This window comes from Globicephala melas, chromosome 14 (assembly GCF_963455315.2).
Source record: "Globicephala melas chromosome 14, mGloMel1.2, whole genome shotgun sequence".
In the NCBI taxonomy this organism is placed as follows: Eukaryota; Metazoa; Chordata; class Mammalia; order Artiodactyla; family Delphinidae; genus Globicephala; species Globicephala melas.
The window spans coordinates 73798437-73815265 of record NC_083327.1 but is presented as its reverse complement, the minus strand read 5'-3'; the positions used below and the strand labels follow the sequence as shown (position 1 = coordinate 73815265).

Sequence of the window (16829 nt, the reverse complement as noted above, 5' to 3'; positions counted from 1 at the left end):
ATTGCCAAAAGTAATAATAGAAAAGATAGGTTTTGGGGAGGACTTCTAACTGTTCCTTAAAAGGAAAGGGGGCTGTGATCATCATTAACGGTTGAGAGGAAATGACGCAGCGTAGTTCAAGTTTAAATATATCAGTTCTTACATGACAAACGTCCTCTGAACAATTAGGCCACTGCCTTCTATTCCATATTTAAAAAATTATTATTCTGGGAGATTGGGATTGACATATATACACTAATATGTATAAAATAGATAACTAATAAGGACCTGCTGTATAAAAAAATTTTTTTTTATTCTGAAATAATCAACAGCCACCTCTAGTACCATGAACAAAAGTTGCCTCCTCTTGAACTAGAAGCTACTCTGGTAAAAGAGGTGCAGAATTTTCTCTAGAGAACAATGGCTGCTTCCCTCAATTTTGCAAAGTTCAGCACAGACTCCCGAGTCAGAGGAGCAGCTTGTTTCGCGCTTTAACTAATGGAACCGTCATCAGAAGGCCTCATGCTCTGCGAGTTGTCCGGCCTCACAGTGTCACTGAGGTCAGGTAAACACTATTTCTCTCGAGCTGCTCCTCTTTCCCTTTGGGGTTTTGAGACGATTTCTACTCCCCACACAAAAGCAATCATGCCCTGTGCTCCGACACTATTTCCAATTTCTCCAATGAGCTCAGGTGTCTTTCTCCTGTAACACAAGACTAGGGCGGGGCTGGAGCAGGAACTAAGAGGCCATCAATCCTGCGCTGAATACATTCTTGGTGGAATAGAGTCTGGGATGATAGCAAAAGGCACACAGAAGCCCAGTTTGTGCAGAGAAGCAAAGGCACCAGGGTGTTTTATCCAAAAGCATTTTGTCACTTCTTTTTTCCTGTGGGGCAGTCTGATACCTAATTGAGCTGTCTAGCATCAAAGGGCTAGTCGTGGGGGGAAAACAAAGGGAATTAAAGCGTTTCAAGAAAACCATTATTACTTAAATAAAAATTAAAAACAAAAAAGAAAGAAAAAAAGAAAAAGAAAACCATTACTTAGTCCACAAAGGCTCAACAACACTGACTACGCACGTAATTGTGGCAGGAGGGAGGTTGAGCTCTGTTACTGCCTGCAACGATGACTTCAGATTTCCTACACCGTTACAAGACAAGATTGTAAATGGTCTTATATTATCGAAAATCGACTCACCAGCGTGAGCGACAGAGCTATCAAGGAGACAGTCCCTGGCGAGCCAGAAGCAGCAATAGCTCTTTTCATAAACTGTCATGTAGCAATAATAGGCCGCGCTGCTGATTCTCTAAGAAGCAATTACGCAGCTCACGTCTAATTTCTGTGTTATAAGAAAAGGGAATGTACGTGGGCAAAGGAGGCAAGAATCCTATCAAATATGACTTTAGACCACATTATTATAAAACTGTTCCCCTTTTCACAGAAGAGCAGACATTTTAACAGCATTATCTCCATAAAAAATGGGAATTGAGGAAAAAAAAATTATGATATTGGTGGAAAGGAAAAGGGTTCACTTAAGGGATAGTACACGTTTAAGAAAGCACAACTCACAAAACACTGCTTCTATTTACTGACCTTTTCACTTTGGATGGTTTCCTTGAAAAAGCCACACTTCGTGAAATCATTCGTTTAAAATCTGCCATTGCGGGGCTTCCCTGGTGGCGCAGTGGTTAAGAATCCGCCTGCCAATGGAGGGGACCTGGGTTCTAGCCCTGGTCCAGGAAGATCCCACATGCCGCGGAGCAACTAAGCCCGTGCGCCGCAACTACTGAGCCTGCGTGCCACAACTGAAGCCCGCGGGTCTAGAGCTCCTGTTCCACAACAAGAGAAGCCACCGCAATGAGAAGCCCGTGCAACGGGCGCTACCGCAACGACGAGTAGCCCCCGCTCTCCCTAACTAGAGAAAGCCCGTGCGCAGCAACGAAGACCCAACGCAGCCAACAAATAAATAAATATACTAAAAAGAAACAAACGAACAAAAAAACTGCCATTGCCGCTCAGAGTGGGGTGGTTCACGATCAGAGTGGGGCGGTGGTCTGAGGGTTTCCTGACAGTTGTTTGTGTAAAAGGGCCAAGAGCTGCACCAATTCATAAGGGCTGCACCCTCATGACCTAATCACCCTCAACCCAGCAAGGCTTACCTGGGCATCAAGGCCCAGGAAGGAACACAAGATTACCTTGGCCAGCCACCATCTGAGTTGGCTTCCTTCCCCGTGATGAGCCCACTGCAGGGCTGCATCTATATTATGCTCAGCATCTCCAGAGAACAGCTTCTAATCAGGACATCTTTCTTCCTGTAGAACCCAAGCCCCCTGCCCTCCCCACTGCCACATCCTGCCCCACCACCTCTATAAGACAGAACATTAGGGTCTCTCATAAAATGACCTTTGAACACGACACACCTTTTCTGAGCTAACCATCCTAATTCGTTCCTGAAATCCTTCCTCCCACGGTCACCAACTACCCGCAGTGACCCCGTTTGGCATGGATTCTTTGCCCATCGTGGTGTTTCCTCTGGTGGGTCACTCAGGTGCTGCCCGTTTGAGAGGAATCCTCCCCACCCCAACTCCCACTTCTGAACACAGTAGTGGATTCTGAACGACACAGCAGGATGATGGCTTCCGTCATTCCACACACACCCCCTCAGCTCTGCCTCTGTCTGGCTGTGGGACATAGGGCAGGTTACTTAACCTCTGTTTGCTTTATTTTCCTTGTATGTAAAACATGGGAAAAGCAACAGCTTCTACCCATCGGGAAAGTGAGGACTAAAGAAGTTAACAAGCACAAAGTGCCCGTATGCCTGGCAGACAAGAAGCCCTCCTTGCCTTAAAGTTATCATCGTGTTCTTCATGATGTAACTCTAGGCTCAAGACTAACAGAATTTGTGAGGGATGAAGGAAGCAGAGAAGCCACCAGTTTGAAGCCTGAGCACTCTGGCAACCAGGGACTACCTATGAGGACAAATCCAACAGCCAGAGCTGGAGCCAGCAAATCCAGAATGGAGATGTTTGGGTGGCAGCAAAGATGAACCAAGAAGAGTGAGGTCCCGAGAAGTTCAGATATTCTGACTGAACCCTCATTATCCAGCTGATACTAGACAATCCAGCAACTCCTCTTCAGCGTATACGCCCAAAAGAACTGGAAGCAGTTTTACACACATGTTCATAGCAGCATTATTTACAATAGCCAAGAAGTGGAAGCAACCCAAGTGGCCACTGACAGATGAATGGATAGCAAAAAAGTGGCATAAACATACAATGGACTGCTGTTCAGCCTTAAGAAGGAAAGAAGTTCTGACATATGCAATAACACGGGTGAACCTTGAGGACATTATGCGAAGTAAGTGCTACGGACTGAATGTTTGTGTCCCCCCAGATTGGTATGTTGAAGCCTAATTTCCAATGGGATGATATATTAGCATCTGAGGCCTTCGGGAGTGATTAGGTTGATGTCATTAGGAGATGGGGCTCTGGGGTGATTAGGTCATGTGGGTGCACCCCTCATGAATGGGATTAGCGCTCTTATAAAAAGATAACCTAGAGAGATCCCTCCCCACTTCCACCATATGAGGATACAGTGAGAAGACTCCCATCTATGAAATAAGAAGCAGGCCCATATCAGACATCGAATCTGCTGATGCCCTGATCTTAGACTTCCTAGCCTCCAAGACTGTGAGTAACAAATTTGTTGTTGATAAGCCACCCAGTACTATGGTATTCCTTATAGCATCCCGAAAGGACTGAGACAGTGAATAAGCCAGTCAAAAAAGGGACAAACTTTATGGCTTACCGGTATGAGATAGCCAGCAACAGAGGAGGAGAAATGGGGAGTTAGTGTTTAACGGGCACAGAGTTTCGATTTTGCAATTTGAAAAGACCTATGGAGAAGGAGGGTGGTTGCACAACCATGTGAAGCTACTTAACACTAGTGAACTATTCACCTAAAAATGGTAAAGATGGTCAATTTTATGTTATGATGTATTTTACCACAATTCAAAAAATTTTAAAAATATACTAGGCAGAGCTCAAGAAAACCATGGTGCAAATGGGCTATAGCAGAAACGGACAAGGAAAATACTGCCCGTGATATCCCACGCCTTATGAAGTTGCTCAAAAGTCTTGCTCCTGTGCAAACCCTGTTGAACCCTGTACTCCAAAACCCCTCTGCGCTGAGTGTAGAGCACAGGCTTGGGGGCAAGGAGCTGGGGCCCCTTAGCAATAGGGCCTCGTCAGATGGCTTAACCTCTTTAAGCTTCAGTTTCCTTATCTGCAGAGCTGTTGTGACAACCCATGTTGTTGCCCGTTGTTGCCCAGCTCTCCGCACTGGCCTGGCATACAGTTAAGGTGCAAGACCCGTTGGGCACCATTATCATTGTGTTGGATCTTACCTGCACATCATACAGGAATTGGAAACGACTCTTTTTACTTGCAGCTTCTCTCACAGCCTGAGCCAGGTCCACCGACCCTTTCCCACCAATCGACCAGTGATAGCAGGGCACTGCATTAAAGGCACCAGCCCGCTTTGCAAGCTCACACACCAAGTCAATCTCCGCTCGGGTGTCGGTCCTGGTGATGAAAACGTTTGTGGTTTTGCATCTGTATTCATTTAGCGATGTTTTTAAAGAAAGACTAACTGCTTATACAGAACTTTGCTCCCAAACACTGAATATATTTTAAACATCAGAAGTGGTTACACTGTGCTTAAATAAATCAGACCTTAAGAAAAGCATGGGGGAAAAATCCTCTCCAACGTGACTCAAATATTTCAAGTTGTTAAGGGTTTTATTGAGAAAATTCCATAACATATCCCTTTGATCATCCACAGTCTTTCCGTCAGAAATGCTGGGTGGAATTAAGACGAAGAAGAAGAAGAAGAAAAAAGCCAAAGAAATGGTAACTCACTATATAGATTTCACTTCCCTGATAACATTTGAAAACACTTCTGCTAAAGTAAAACCAATTCAAAGAAAATCAAACAAATAGAATGAGCAGAGTATTTCTCTGTCCTTTTAGATGAAGCAGAGAAAAGGTCAAACATCCTCAAAACACAAATGCAGTTAGTTCACAGGGTGGCCCAGCGATATGACCACATTTAAAGTAGGACACTTGACTTACCTGAAGACATTCAGAGCTACGACAACAGGGACCCCGAAGAGCTGAGCAATCTGAATTTGCTTCTCTAGGTTACAGCAGCCATCTGCCACCAGCTGGAGGTTCTGTAAGAAAACCAGGCCCCCATGTATCACCTCCCATCCAACCTGCCAAACTACACAGGCAGGCCCACTCTGGCAGGTTTTGGGTCTATATACACTCACGTTATTGTCCTGGAAGCTATTAAAGAAAGCCATCAATCATTTTTTCCCTCCAAGAAAAGATGGCTGCAGAAGGAGGAGGCTCATTTTCCAAGTAAAGTCTAAAATTATTCTAGATCCAATGGCATATGTGGGTCTTGAGCCAGGCAGCTATTTCTGCTGCAGACTGGTGGCCAGGACATCAGCAACATGCCCACGCTCTGTGGGCTGGTGGACAAGAAGGCGTAAGGTCCTGGGAGGGTGACCAGCACCGTCCAGCTATTCCCTGCTCAAATCCCTGGCGCCACCTGTAGGAGCTAAGAGGTACTGTTGCCAGTCAATCAAAGTCTATTTACTCACTCAAGTCATAAAGCCAATTGTGTATCTTCCAAAAGTCAGTATCTGCCACATCAAAAGAATACATGGGTATAAGAGGCCTGCTCTGATGGCTGCCCAGCGGGTAGGAACTGGACAGAAAGCCTACACCCATCTTTTCTTAAGATTGGGGAGTTAACTGAATGGATTTTATCCCTCCCCCCACCCATTTCCTCTTGGATTATTAGAAAAGCACTTTTCTAAGAGGCCACTGGCGGAGGACCTATTCCCTGACTGAGATTCAACTGCTAGTCAATGGTTAACTGTATTTGAATAATTCTTCACTCTTACCTCTTCCGTATACTCTTTTTTAAGAGGGACCCCTGCAGTCACCTGAGATAAGAAAAGACAAAAATTAAGAATAATCCTGTCAAACTGTTTACTCTGATTAAGATCTGAAAGAAAAACAAATCATGGTCCCTTTGGGGAAGGTTCATTTAAAAAACACATTTTGTGCTTTTAAACCAATAACTGGCAGCCCTGGCTGAACGTGAAGTCTCGTGGGTGCTTTTAAAAATCACTGATGCTTGAGCTCCACCCTGACCAATTAAACCAGGATTGCTGGGAGTGGGACCCAGGATCGGTGAGGGTTAAAAACTTCTCAGGCGATTCTAATTTGAGCTAATATTAAGAACTTTCATACTGTTGCCCATTATCCTAGCATAGAAGGGAACTCACAGTATGATTAATACCTGATTTATATAGAGTGCATAATCGTTCTAAATAAATTCTAAGTCATTTAAAAGTAATTGCCGTGAATTTCCCCCTTTTTTTGGCCTAGTTTCTTACAGAAGCCGATGGGGTTGGCAGTTTAAAGATAAGGAAACTGAAGGTGAGAGAAGGCAGGTGTCTTGCCCACAGTTACACAGCAAATGAGAGGCAGAACAGGGGCATGAGTATAATAGGGTTCTGAAACTCCAATTTAGTGCCTTTTCACAGTTCCCCATTGTTTTTTCTTTTTTTTGTCTATAGCCTGCAACTGGTTTCAGTGAGAAACCCCAGACAACATTTTAATTCACTGAGGACGTGGTGACTTGTTCTCCTCTCAGCGAAAGAGGTCTTGAGAATATTAGAAATCCTTTGAAAAGTTACCTCTATGACAGATTGTTTTTTGAGATTGTGAGGAAACATCATAAGGTATTTTCAGATGGGTCTTTTTTTTTCAGCATTAGCATAAACTAAAACACACAGTGGACCCTTCAGTTGGAACAACCAAAATGCTGGGTTAAAAAAGGAACATAAAGTACTGCTGAGCATGAACATATGCAAAGTTCTGCAAAATCAAAAATTAGGCAAAATCAAGAAAAATGGGTTGTATGCAAATGCCAGAAAGTAGAGGGGATCAACAAAACCAAAGCTGGTTCTTTAAGACTAACAAAATTGATAATATTCTGGCAAGAGTTTTTTTTTAAAAAGGAATGAAAAAATATTATAACTACACATGCTGTAGACAGAATTAATAGGATACTGGGAAAAACTTTATACCAATACTTTTTAAAAGACAGAGAAACTTAGTATGAGTTTTAATATAAAACTCATTTAGGAAAAAGTAGAGAACTTAAACAGTTCTTTACTCATTAAAAAAAATTAAGTTTGTAGTTAAAAACCTACCCCTCACCAATAAGCAACAGGCCCAGGGAGTGTTACAGGTGACTTCTTCCCATCTTTGAATAAATAGATTATTCTAATGTTACAAAATCCCTTAATGAGAATATAAAAGAGAATCAATAAGCAAAATTCAGTTATTCATAAAAAAGATAATGAAAGGTTCATTTAATATTTGTAATATAATTTGCAACATTAATAAAGAGAAAAATCATGTCATCTCAACAGAGGAAGAAGATTATTCAACATATAGTATAACAACTTGACAAATAGCAACAGAAGGCAATTTTCTTAACCTGATAAAAAACATATATGAAATATTACAGAAAACATATTTAGCGATGAACTATTAAACGTGTTCTCCTGTTGATTAGGAATAACGGTAGGATGCTGGCTATCAACACTATTTAATACTGCCCTGCAACTAGAAACATATGGTTAGTGATGAAAAAAAAGTATCAAGATTGGAAAGGAAGAAACAGAACTGTCATTATTTTCATATATGATTGTCCACACAGAACTCTCTAAAGTATTTACAGCTAAATTAGTACAATTAATAAGAGAATTTTTTAAGTTATGGAGATTTAATATAGAGCATGGTGACTATAGGTAAAAATATTGTATTGCATATTTGAAAGTTGCTAAGAGAGTAGATCTGAAAAGTTCTCATTCCAAGGAAACACATTTTTTTTTAAACTATGTATGGTGACAGATGTTAATGACTTATTGTGGTGATCATTTTACAATGTATACAAATACTGAACATTATGCTGTATACCTTGAAACTAATATAATGTTGCATGTCAATTATACCTTAAAAAAATGTAGACAGGTCACTGGATATATATATAAGAATCCAGAAGTAACCTGTGAAACTATTTAAAAATATAAAGCACATGGGAACAGATCGGTAAAAGGATGTAGAAGTCCTTTGGGCAATAAACTGTAAATGTTTATTAAAATATATTTCAAAAGACCTAAATCAGTGAATATCCCAAGTTCCTAGATCTAAAACTGATCTATTGATTTAATGACATTCCAAAAAAAACCCCAAATCCTAGAAAGATTCTTTATGGGACTTTATGATTAGTTCAAAAATACGTATGGAAGTGAAGAGGACTGATAAAGGTCGGGCACCCATGAAGAAAGAGAACTACCAGGGAGAGCTTGCACCACAGACTTAGCGTAGCACACACACAATTATGTGTAAATAGACCAGTGCAACCACACGAAGGTCCCAGAAACACACCTACACGTGTATGGAGAATTGATTTATCACAAAGTAGCCTTGAAGATCAGAAAGGAGGGACTAACTAAAATAAATAGTGCTAGGCCAGTTGGCTATTAACACAGAAAAAATAAAATTAGGCCTGGTCATTACAACACACACCAAAAACCAGTAATGAGGGTGATGGTTAATTTTGTGTGTCAGCTTGGGTGATGGGATGCCCAGATATTTGGTCAAACATTATTCTGGGTATTTCGGTGAGGGTGTTTTTGAATGAGAATAACATTTAAATTGATGGACACTGAGTACAGCAGACTGCCCCCCATCACTTCAATCAGTTGAAGGCCTGCTATAACAAAAAGAATCTGTGCAAGAGAACATTTTCCAGCAGATTGCCTTCAGACTGGGACTGGACTACTGGCTCTCCTGAGTCTCCAGCAGTGGCCCACTCAGTAGATTTTTGGACTTGTCAGCCTCCATAATTGTGGGAGCCAATTACTTATAACAAATCTTTTTATAATAAATACACATCCTATTGGTTATGGAGAACCCTCCTTAAGAAACTATGTTTAAAGAACTAATTATAAAAGGCATGTCTGAATCCAAATGCATTAGTTCTTCCATTGCACCAAGAATGGTCAGCATTTTGAAAGACAGGATATGACTGGGGCTAAAATGGGCAAGTTCAAGGGTCATAGGATTTTCCACTGCATACATTATGTAAAAAAACAAGCTGAATAAACATAAGAGGCAGCCGAGGTTATTTGTGTAATGATATCAAAAGGAAGTAGAAATTATAATGGATCAAAAACATTACTATGGAGTTGTTTCAAGTAAGAAGGAATGACACTGAGGTGGATAATACGGAATACAGGATTAAGAAGATCAAGGTTCATGTATTATTCAAGTATCGAAAACATTTCCTTGACGCAGAGTATGCCAGGCATGAGGAATACCCAAATTAATAAGATATAGTCCTTAATCTCAAGGAATTCAGAGTCGAGTGGGGAGATACACACATAGACATTCATAAAGTAATATGATGCAGAAGCACTCCTGGGGTCCAGGAGAGGAACGCTGCACTGCATCTGGCTTCCTGATCCCCCCGTTTATTATCCTCCACCCATAGCTGTGCCTACTAATCTCGAGCCCTGTTACAATCATCACCGGCATGGAAACATGACATTAAGGGGAACTGAAGGATGTACCAAGGATTAAGGTGAGCAGAAAATGCAACCGTTGTAAAACAGAGCACACCCATTAAGATGAACTGAAATAGGATTATAAATCACGTAGTGAGTTTTTATAGGACAGAGACGAGATAGGAGGGTGCAAAAACACTGGACTAGAAGTCCAGAGACCTTGATTCCATGTCTGATTAGTCCCCTAAACAGATGGAGGATACTAAGCAAGACCCAGAATCCTCCAGCACCTCAGTAATTTTATCTTTGTAAAGACTTGAACCAGACTAATTTCTAAGCCCTTTCCAGTATTAAAGCCCTTTGATTTTATAATTGTCAGGGTGCAAGACAGGGAGGGGGAATTTCAAACTTATCTTATATAGGTAGAGATCGTTCTTTGAAAATGGAAGTCGATACAGCTTCAGAGTCTGAACTCAATTGGTGTTTTGAACAAAATCAGAACTCTTTAGCACTTCTATATTATAATACCTGCCGCGTCAATCTTGCCTTTGATATAACGGTGAAGCTCTAGGCTAAAATGAAGTGCTCAAGCATCTGGTATTAATGAGCCGATTAGGGATTCAGAAGAGGTTTACCCTTCATTCATATTCAGATCTGAATGCCTGACAAAAGTCGAGAATCTGTGTCTCAGACCCAGGCTTGAGATCTGGCTCTCTGCTGGCCTGGTGACATCCCCTGAACACATCAAACCTCATCTGTAAAATGATATAATGTCTGCGTCTCCTAGGACAAAGAATTGCTAAGATGATTAAACAGTGCACATTGTGGTGTTTCATCATGGCAAACTTGTTATTTGTTTATGCTATATAATTAATCATTGTGTGATATCCGCATACACAGTATACCAATTAAGAAATCAGATTTGGCAGTCTGTGTAATATATCAATAGTATAAATAATAAAGAAACTCTAAATGATTTTATTTCAAAAATGGTTAATCAGTACAACATTTCTTATTTTCCCTTTGGAAATCCCTAAAAATGGAAAAGAAAAAGAAAAAAACAAAAAACTACATCTTTGCTGTGGAAAGGTGAAAACTCCTTTCAGGTGTGTGTGAATTCTATACATGATAAAGTCTTTAAAAATGTTAAAACAGAATTTGTGTTTTCTAAGCAAAGCTCTCTTAGAAATAATCCAGTGCTCTAGCAGAGTTATAAAGTGAAATCACAATAAACAGAAACAGAAGGAAAATAGCGCTAGATGAAATCTGATGAGATGTAGCGTCAGTGAACCAAAAAACTATCCGTACAAACACTGAACAACCTCACCCACAAAAGCAATCACTCTAACCCTTCTGTTCTTCATTCAGGAACCAAAGCCTCTATCCTCCCATTACCACAGGGTTATAAAATGTTGACATAAGTTTCAGTTTAGACTCTTAGAACTAAAGAGTGGTCACATGCTCCTTCCCAAAATATTGCTTAGAAATAACTTTGTGGGTGTTACTAATTACTTGATCGAACTGAACTCTAAGTGCCCCTATAATGGTGATTTGTGAAAAAGGAGATAGTCTAGAAAACTGCAGCTATGAAGCAGGTTTGGATGTTTCAAAGGTTCAATTCTGCTGCCTTCTGTTTTATTCGAAAGGAAGCACGGTGCTTACACTTGGTCCACCTCCGTGCATCTTCAGAGCCCGCACCGTCGCCACCAGCACCACAACACTGGGCACCAAGCCAGAAGCTCTGCACTTGATGTTGAAGAATTTCTCCATGCCAATGTCAGCACCAAAGCCAGCTTCAGTCACTGTGGAGAATCAAGTTTGAAACTTGCTATTATCTTCTAAAAACAACAGTAGGTTTTGACAATCATTGATGTGGTTCAAATTCAAAGGATGACAAATTTTCCTCCACGTTCAAGGTTACTACACACCACTGCATCCTGTTCATATACAAAAGTAAAAAGACGTTTCCATGGTTTTAGAAAATGTCCTACTTCCTTACATTCCATAAAACGATGACTCTCTACTCTGCTTCACACCACTGTTCCTTAAGGATTCATTGCCATGGCCAAGATTTTTCTTCCAGTATAGAAGGTCAAGGCAAAGCTTTTCTTAACACAGATGGTATTTTCAACTTTTTAATCAGGTTCCAAAATGTGTCAAAGAACATTGCTAGTATGATTAGTATAGAAGATCTTTCCTTACTCTTTATAAGATACATACAGAATCACTTATTTTTATTCCATCTGGCCATGTCTATTGATGAACAAAATTGAAGTTAGTTGAGCCGTTTAAGGAGGTTGATCACCAGGCTTGATCATAAGATGGTATCTTGACTTCATAACCAGAGGACACTCATCTTTAACCGTCCTTTCCCCTGCCCCTAAATTGCTAAAAATGTTACTAAGGCAGTTATGGCTATAGCAGGGGGACTATCCAACACTGCCTTCCAAGATAATCCTCCTGACACTGGGTAAGCAGCAGTACCTTCATACACAAAGCAGAGCTCTGGACCAGCCACATCACCAGCCCCTGGGGGTTTATTAGAAATGCAGACTCTTGGGCTCTATCCCAGAACTATTGAATCAGAACCAGCATTTTGACAAGATCCCTTAGTGAGATGAATGCCCATTAAAATTTGAGAAGCACACTGCTCTAGGGAAGGAATACTATTAATGAAATAGAAATTAAATATTTATGGAATATGCACTACATACTTACAGTACAACCAAGGCCATAACTTATGGCAGAAAGAGGAAGAGGCAGTAAAAAAAAATTACTAAGATAAAATAGAAACCATTTAACATGTGAATAAATGAGGATTTTGTCCCCAGCATTCACTGAATATACACATTTTAACAAAAATTAAGAAAAGAAAAACAGAGAGGGCAGACAGACAGAAGCAAGAACTACAATCCTGCAGCCTGTGGAACAAAAACCACATTCACAGAAAGATAGACAAGATGAAAAGGCAGAGGGCTATGTACCAGATGAAGGAACAAGATAAAAACCCAGAAAAACAACTAAATGAAGTGGAGATAGGCAACCTTCCAGAAAAAGAATTCAGAATAATGATAGTGAAGATGATCCAGGAACTCAGAAAAACAATGGAGGCAAAGATCAAGAAGATGCAAGAAATGTTTAACAAAGACCTAGAAGAATTAAAGAACAAACAAACAGAGATGAACAGTACAATAAGTGAAATGAAAATACAAGAAGGAATCAATAGAATAACTGAGGCAGAAGAACGGATAAGTGACCTGGAAGACAGAATGGTGGAATTCACAGCTGCAGAACAGAATAAAGAAAAAAGAATGAAAAGAAATGCAGACAGCCTAAGAGACCTCTGGGACAACATTAAATGCAACAATATTCGCATTATAGGGGCCCCAGAAGGAGAAGAGAGAGACAAAGGACCGGAGAAAATATTTGAAGAGATTATAGTCGAAAACTTCCCTAACGTGGGAAAGGAAATAGCCACCCAAGTCCAGGAAGCGCAGAGAGTCCCATACAGGATCAACCCAAGGAGAAACATGCCGAGACACACAATATTCAAATTGGCAAAAATTAAAGACAAAGAAAAATTACTGAAAGCAGCAAGGGAAAAACTACAAATAACATACAAGGGAACTCCCATAAGGTTAACAGCTGATTTGTCAGCAGAAACTCTACAAGCCAGAAGGGAGTGGCATGACATATTTAAAGTGATGAAAGGGAAGAACCTACAACCAAGATTACTCTACCTGGCAAGGATCTCATTCAGATTTGATGGAGAAATCAAAAGCTTTCCAGACAAGCAAAAGCTAAGAGAATTCAGCACCACCAAACCAGCTCTACAACAAAAGCTAAAGGAACTTCTCTACGAGGGAAACACAAAAGAAGAAAAGGACCTACAAAAACAAACCCAGAACGATTAAGAAAATGGTCACAGGAACATACAGCTCAATAATTACCTTAATGTGAATGGATTAAATGCTCCAACCAAAAGACACAGACTAGCTGAATGGATACAAAAACAAGACCCATATATACACCATCTACAAGAGACCCACTTCAGACCTAGGGACACATACAGACTGAAAGTGAGGGGATGGAAATAGATATTCCATGCAAATGGAAATCAAAACAAAGCTGGAGTAGCAATACTCATACCAGATAAAATAGACTTTAAAATAAAGAATGTTACAAGAGGCAAGGAAGGACACTACATAATGATCAAGGGATCAACCCAAGAAGAAGATACAACAATTGTAAATATATATGCATCCAACATAGGAGCACCTCAATACATAAGGCAAACGCTAACAGCTGTAAAAGAGGAAATTGACAGTAACACAATCATAGTGGGAGACTTTAACACCTCACTTACAACAATGGACAGATCATCCAAAATGAAAATTAATAAGGAAACACAAGCTTTAAATGTCACAATACACCAGATACATTTAACTGATATGTATAGGACACTCCATCCAAAAACAGCAGATTACACTTTCTTCTCAAGTGCGCTCCGAACATTCTCCTGGATAGATCACATCTTGTGTCACAAATCAAGCCCCAGTAAATTTAAGAAAACTGAAATCATATCAAGCATCTTTTCTGACCACAACACTATGAGATTAGAAATGAATTACAGGGGAAAAAAGCGTTAAAAACACAAACACATGGAGGCTGAACAATATGTTACTAAATAACCAAGTGATCACTGAAGAAATCAAAGAGGAAATCAAAAAATACCTAGAGACAAATGACAATGAAAACACAATGATCCAAAACCTATAGGAGGCAGCAAAAGCAGTTCTAAGTGGAAGCTTATAGCTATACAAGCCTACCTCAAGAAACAATAAACATCTCAAATAAACAATCTATCCTTACACCTAAAGGAACTAGAGAAAGAAGGACAAACAAAACCCAAAGTTAGCAGAAGGAAAGAAAACATAAAGATCAGAGCAGAAATAAAAGAAATAGAAACAAAGAAAACAACAGCAAAGATCAATAAAACTGAAAGCTGGTTCTTTGGGAAGATAAACAAAATTGATAAACCATCAGTCAGACTTATCAAGAAAAAGAGGGATAGGACCAAATCAATAAAATTGAAAATGAAAAAGGAGAAGTTACAACAGACGCCACAGAAATACAAAGCATCCTAAGAGACTACTACAAGCAACTCTATGCCAATAAAATGGACAACCTGGAAGAAATGGACAAATTCTTAGAAAGGTATAACCTCTCAAGACTGAACCAGGAAGAAAGAGAAAATATGAACAGACAAATCACAAGCAACGAAATTGAAACTGTGATTAAACATCTTCCAACAAACAAAAGTCCAGGACCAGATGGCTTCACAGGTGAATTCTATCAAACGTTTAGAGAAGAGCTAACACCCATCTTTCTCAAACTCTTCCAAAAAATTGCAGAGGAAGGAACACACCCCAACTCATTCTAAGAGGCCACCATCACCCTGATACCAAAACCAGAAAAAGATACTACAAAAAAATAAAATTACAGACCAGTATGACTGATGAATATAGATGCAAAAATCCTCAACAAAATACTAGCAAACAGAATCCAACAACACTTTAAAAGGATCATACACCATGATCAAGTGGGATTTATCCCAGGGATGCAAGGATTCTTCAATATATGCAAATCAATCAATGTGGTACACCATATTAACATATTGAAGAATAAAAACCATATGATCATCTCAATAGATGCAGAAAAAGCTTTTGACAAAATTCAATACCCATTTATGACAAAAACTCTCCAGAAAGTGGGCATAGACGGAACCTACCTCGACATAATAAAGGCCATATACGACAAACCCACAGCAAACATCATGCTGAATGGTGAAAAACTGAAAGCATTTCCTCTAAGATCAGGAACATGACAAGGATGTCCACTCTCACCACTATTATTCAACATAGTTTTGGAAGTCCTAGCCACAGCAATCAGAGAAGCGAAAGAAAAATAAGGGAACCAAATTAAAAAAGAAGTAAAACTCTCACTATTTGCAGATGACATGATACTAAACATAGAGAATCCTAAAAATGCCATCAGAAAATTACTACAGCTAATCAACGATTTTGGTAAAGTTGCAGGATACTAAATTAATGCACAGAAATCTCTTGCATTCCTATATACTAATGATGAAAAATCTGAAAGAGAAATTAAGGAAACGCTCCCATTTACCACTGCAACAAAAAGAATAAAATACCTAGGAATAAACCTACCTAGGGAGACAAAAGACCTGTATGCAGAAAACTGTAAGACACTGATGAAAGAAATTAAAGATGATACCAACAGATGGAGAGATATACCATATTCTTGGATTGGAAGAATCAGTACTGTGAAAATGAGGGCTTCCCTGGTGGCGCAGTGGTTTGGAGTCTGCCTGCCGAGGCAGGGGACACGGGTTTGTGCCCCGGTCCAGGAAGATCCCACATGCCGCGGAGTGGCTAGGCCTGTGAGCCATGGCCGCTGGGCCTGCGGGTCCGGAGCCTGTGCTCCGCAACGGGGGAGGCCACAACAGTGAGAGGCCCACGTACCACACACACACACACAAATACTGTGAAAATGACTATACTACTCAAAGCAATCTATAGATTTAATGCAATCCCTATCAAATTACCAATGGCATGTTTTACAGAACTAGAACAAAAAATCTTAAAATTTGTACAGTGACACAATAGACCCTGAATAGGCAAAGCAGTCTTGATGGGAAAAAACGGAGCTGGAGGAATCAGACTCGCTGACTTCAGACTATACTACAAAGCTACAGTAATCAAGGCAATATGGTACTGGCACAAAAACAGAAACATCTATCAGTGAAACAAGATAGAAAGCCCAGAGATAAACCCACGCACCTACGGTCAACTGATGACAAAGGAGGCAAGGATATACAATGGAGAAAAGAAAGTCTCTTCAATAAGTGGTGCTAGGAAAACTGGACAGCTACATATAAAAGAATGAAATTAGAACACTCCCTAACACCATACACAAAAAGATACTCAAAATGGATTAGAGACCTAAATGTAAGTCTGGAGAGTATAAAACTCTTAGAGGAAAACACAGGAAGAACATTCTTTGACATAAATCACAGCAAGATCTTTTTTGATCCATCTCCTAGAGTAATGGAAATAAAAACAAAAATAAACAGTTGGGACCTAATGAAACCTAAATACTTTTGCACAGCA

At 40.0% G+C, this 16829-nt stretch overlaps 1 protein-coding gene across 8 annotated transcripts in view; it reads right to left on the bottom strand.

Moving 5' to 3' along the window:
• Nucleotides 1–16829, bottom strand: part of MTHFD1L (methylenetetrahydrofolate dehydrogenase (NADP+ dependent) 1 like) — a 214307-nt gene that overhangs the window by 90828 nt on the left and 106650 nt on the right. For all 8 annotated transcript variants that reach the window (XR_009558776.2, XM_030853176.2, XM_060283680.2 and 5 more), the window contains 4 exons: nt 11299–11438; nt 5953–5994; nt 5111–5211; nt 4384–4561 (listed from right to left, as the gene is read on the bottom strand). Coding sequence is in view for 7 of the 8 variants with exons in the window: in XM_030853176.2 (XP_030709036.1) it covers nt 4384–4561; nt 5111–5211; nt 5953–5994; nt 11299–11438 (461 nt within the window). In the remaining variant the exon portion in view is untranslated. The remainder of the gene's footprint in view (nt 1–4383; nt 4562–5110; nt 5212–5952; nt 5995–11298; nt 11439–16829) is intronic.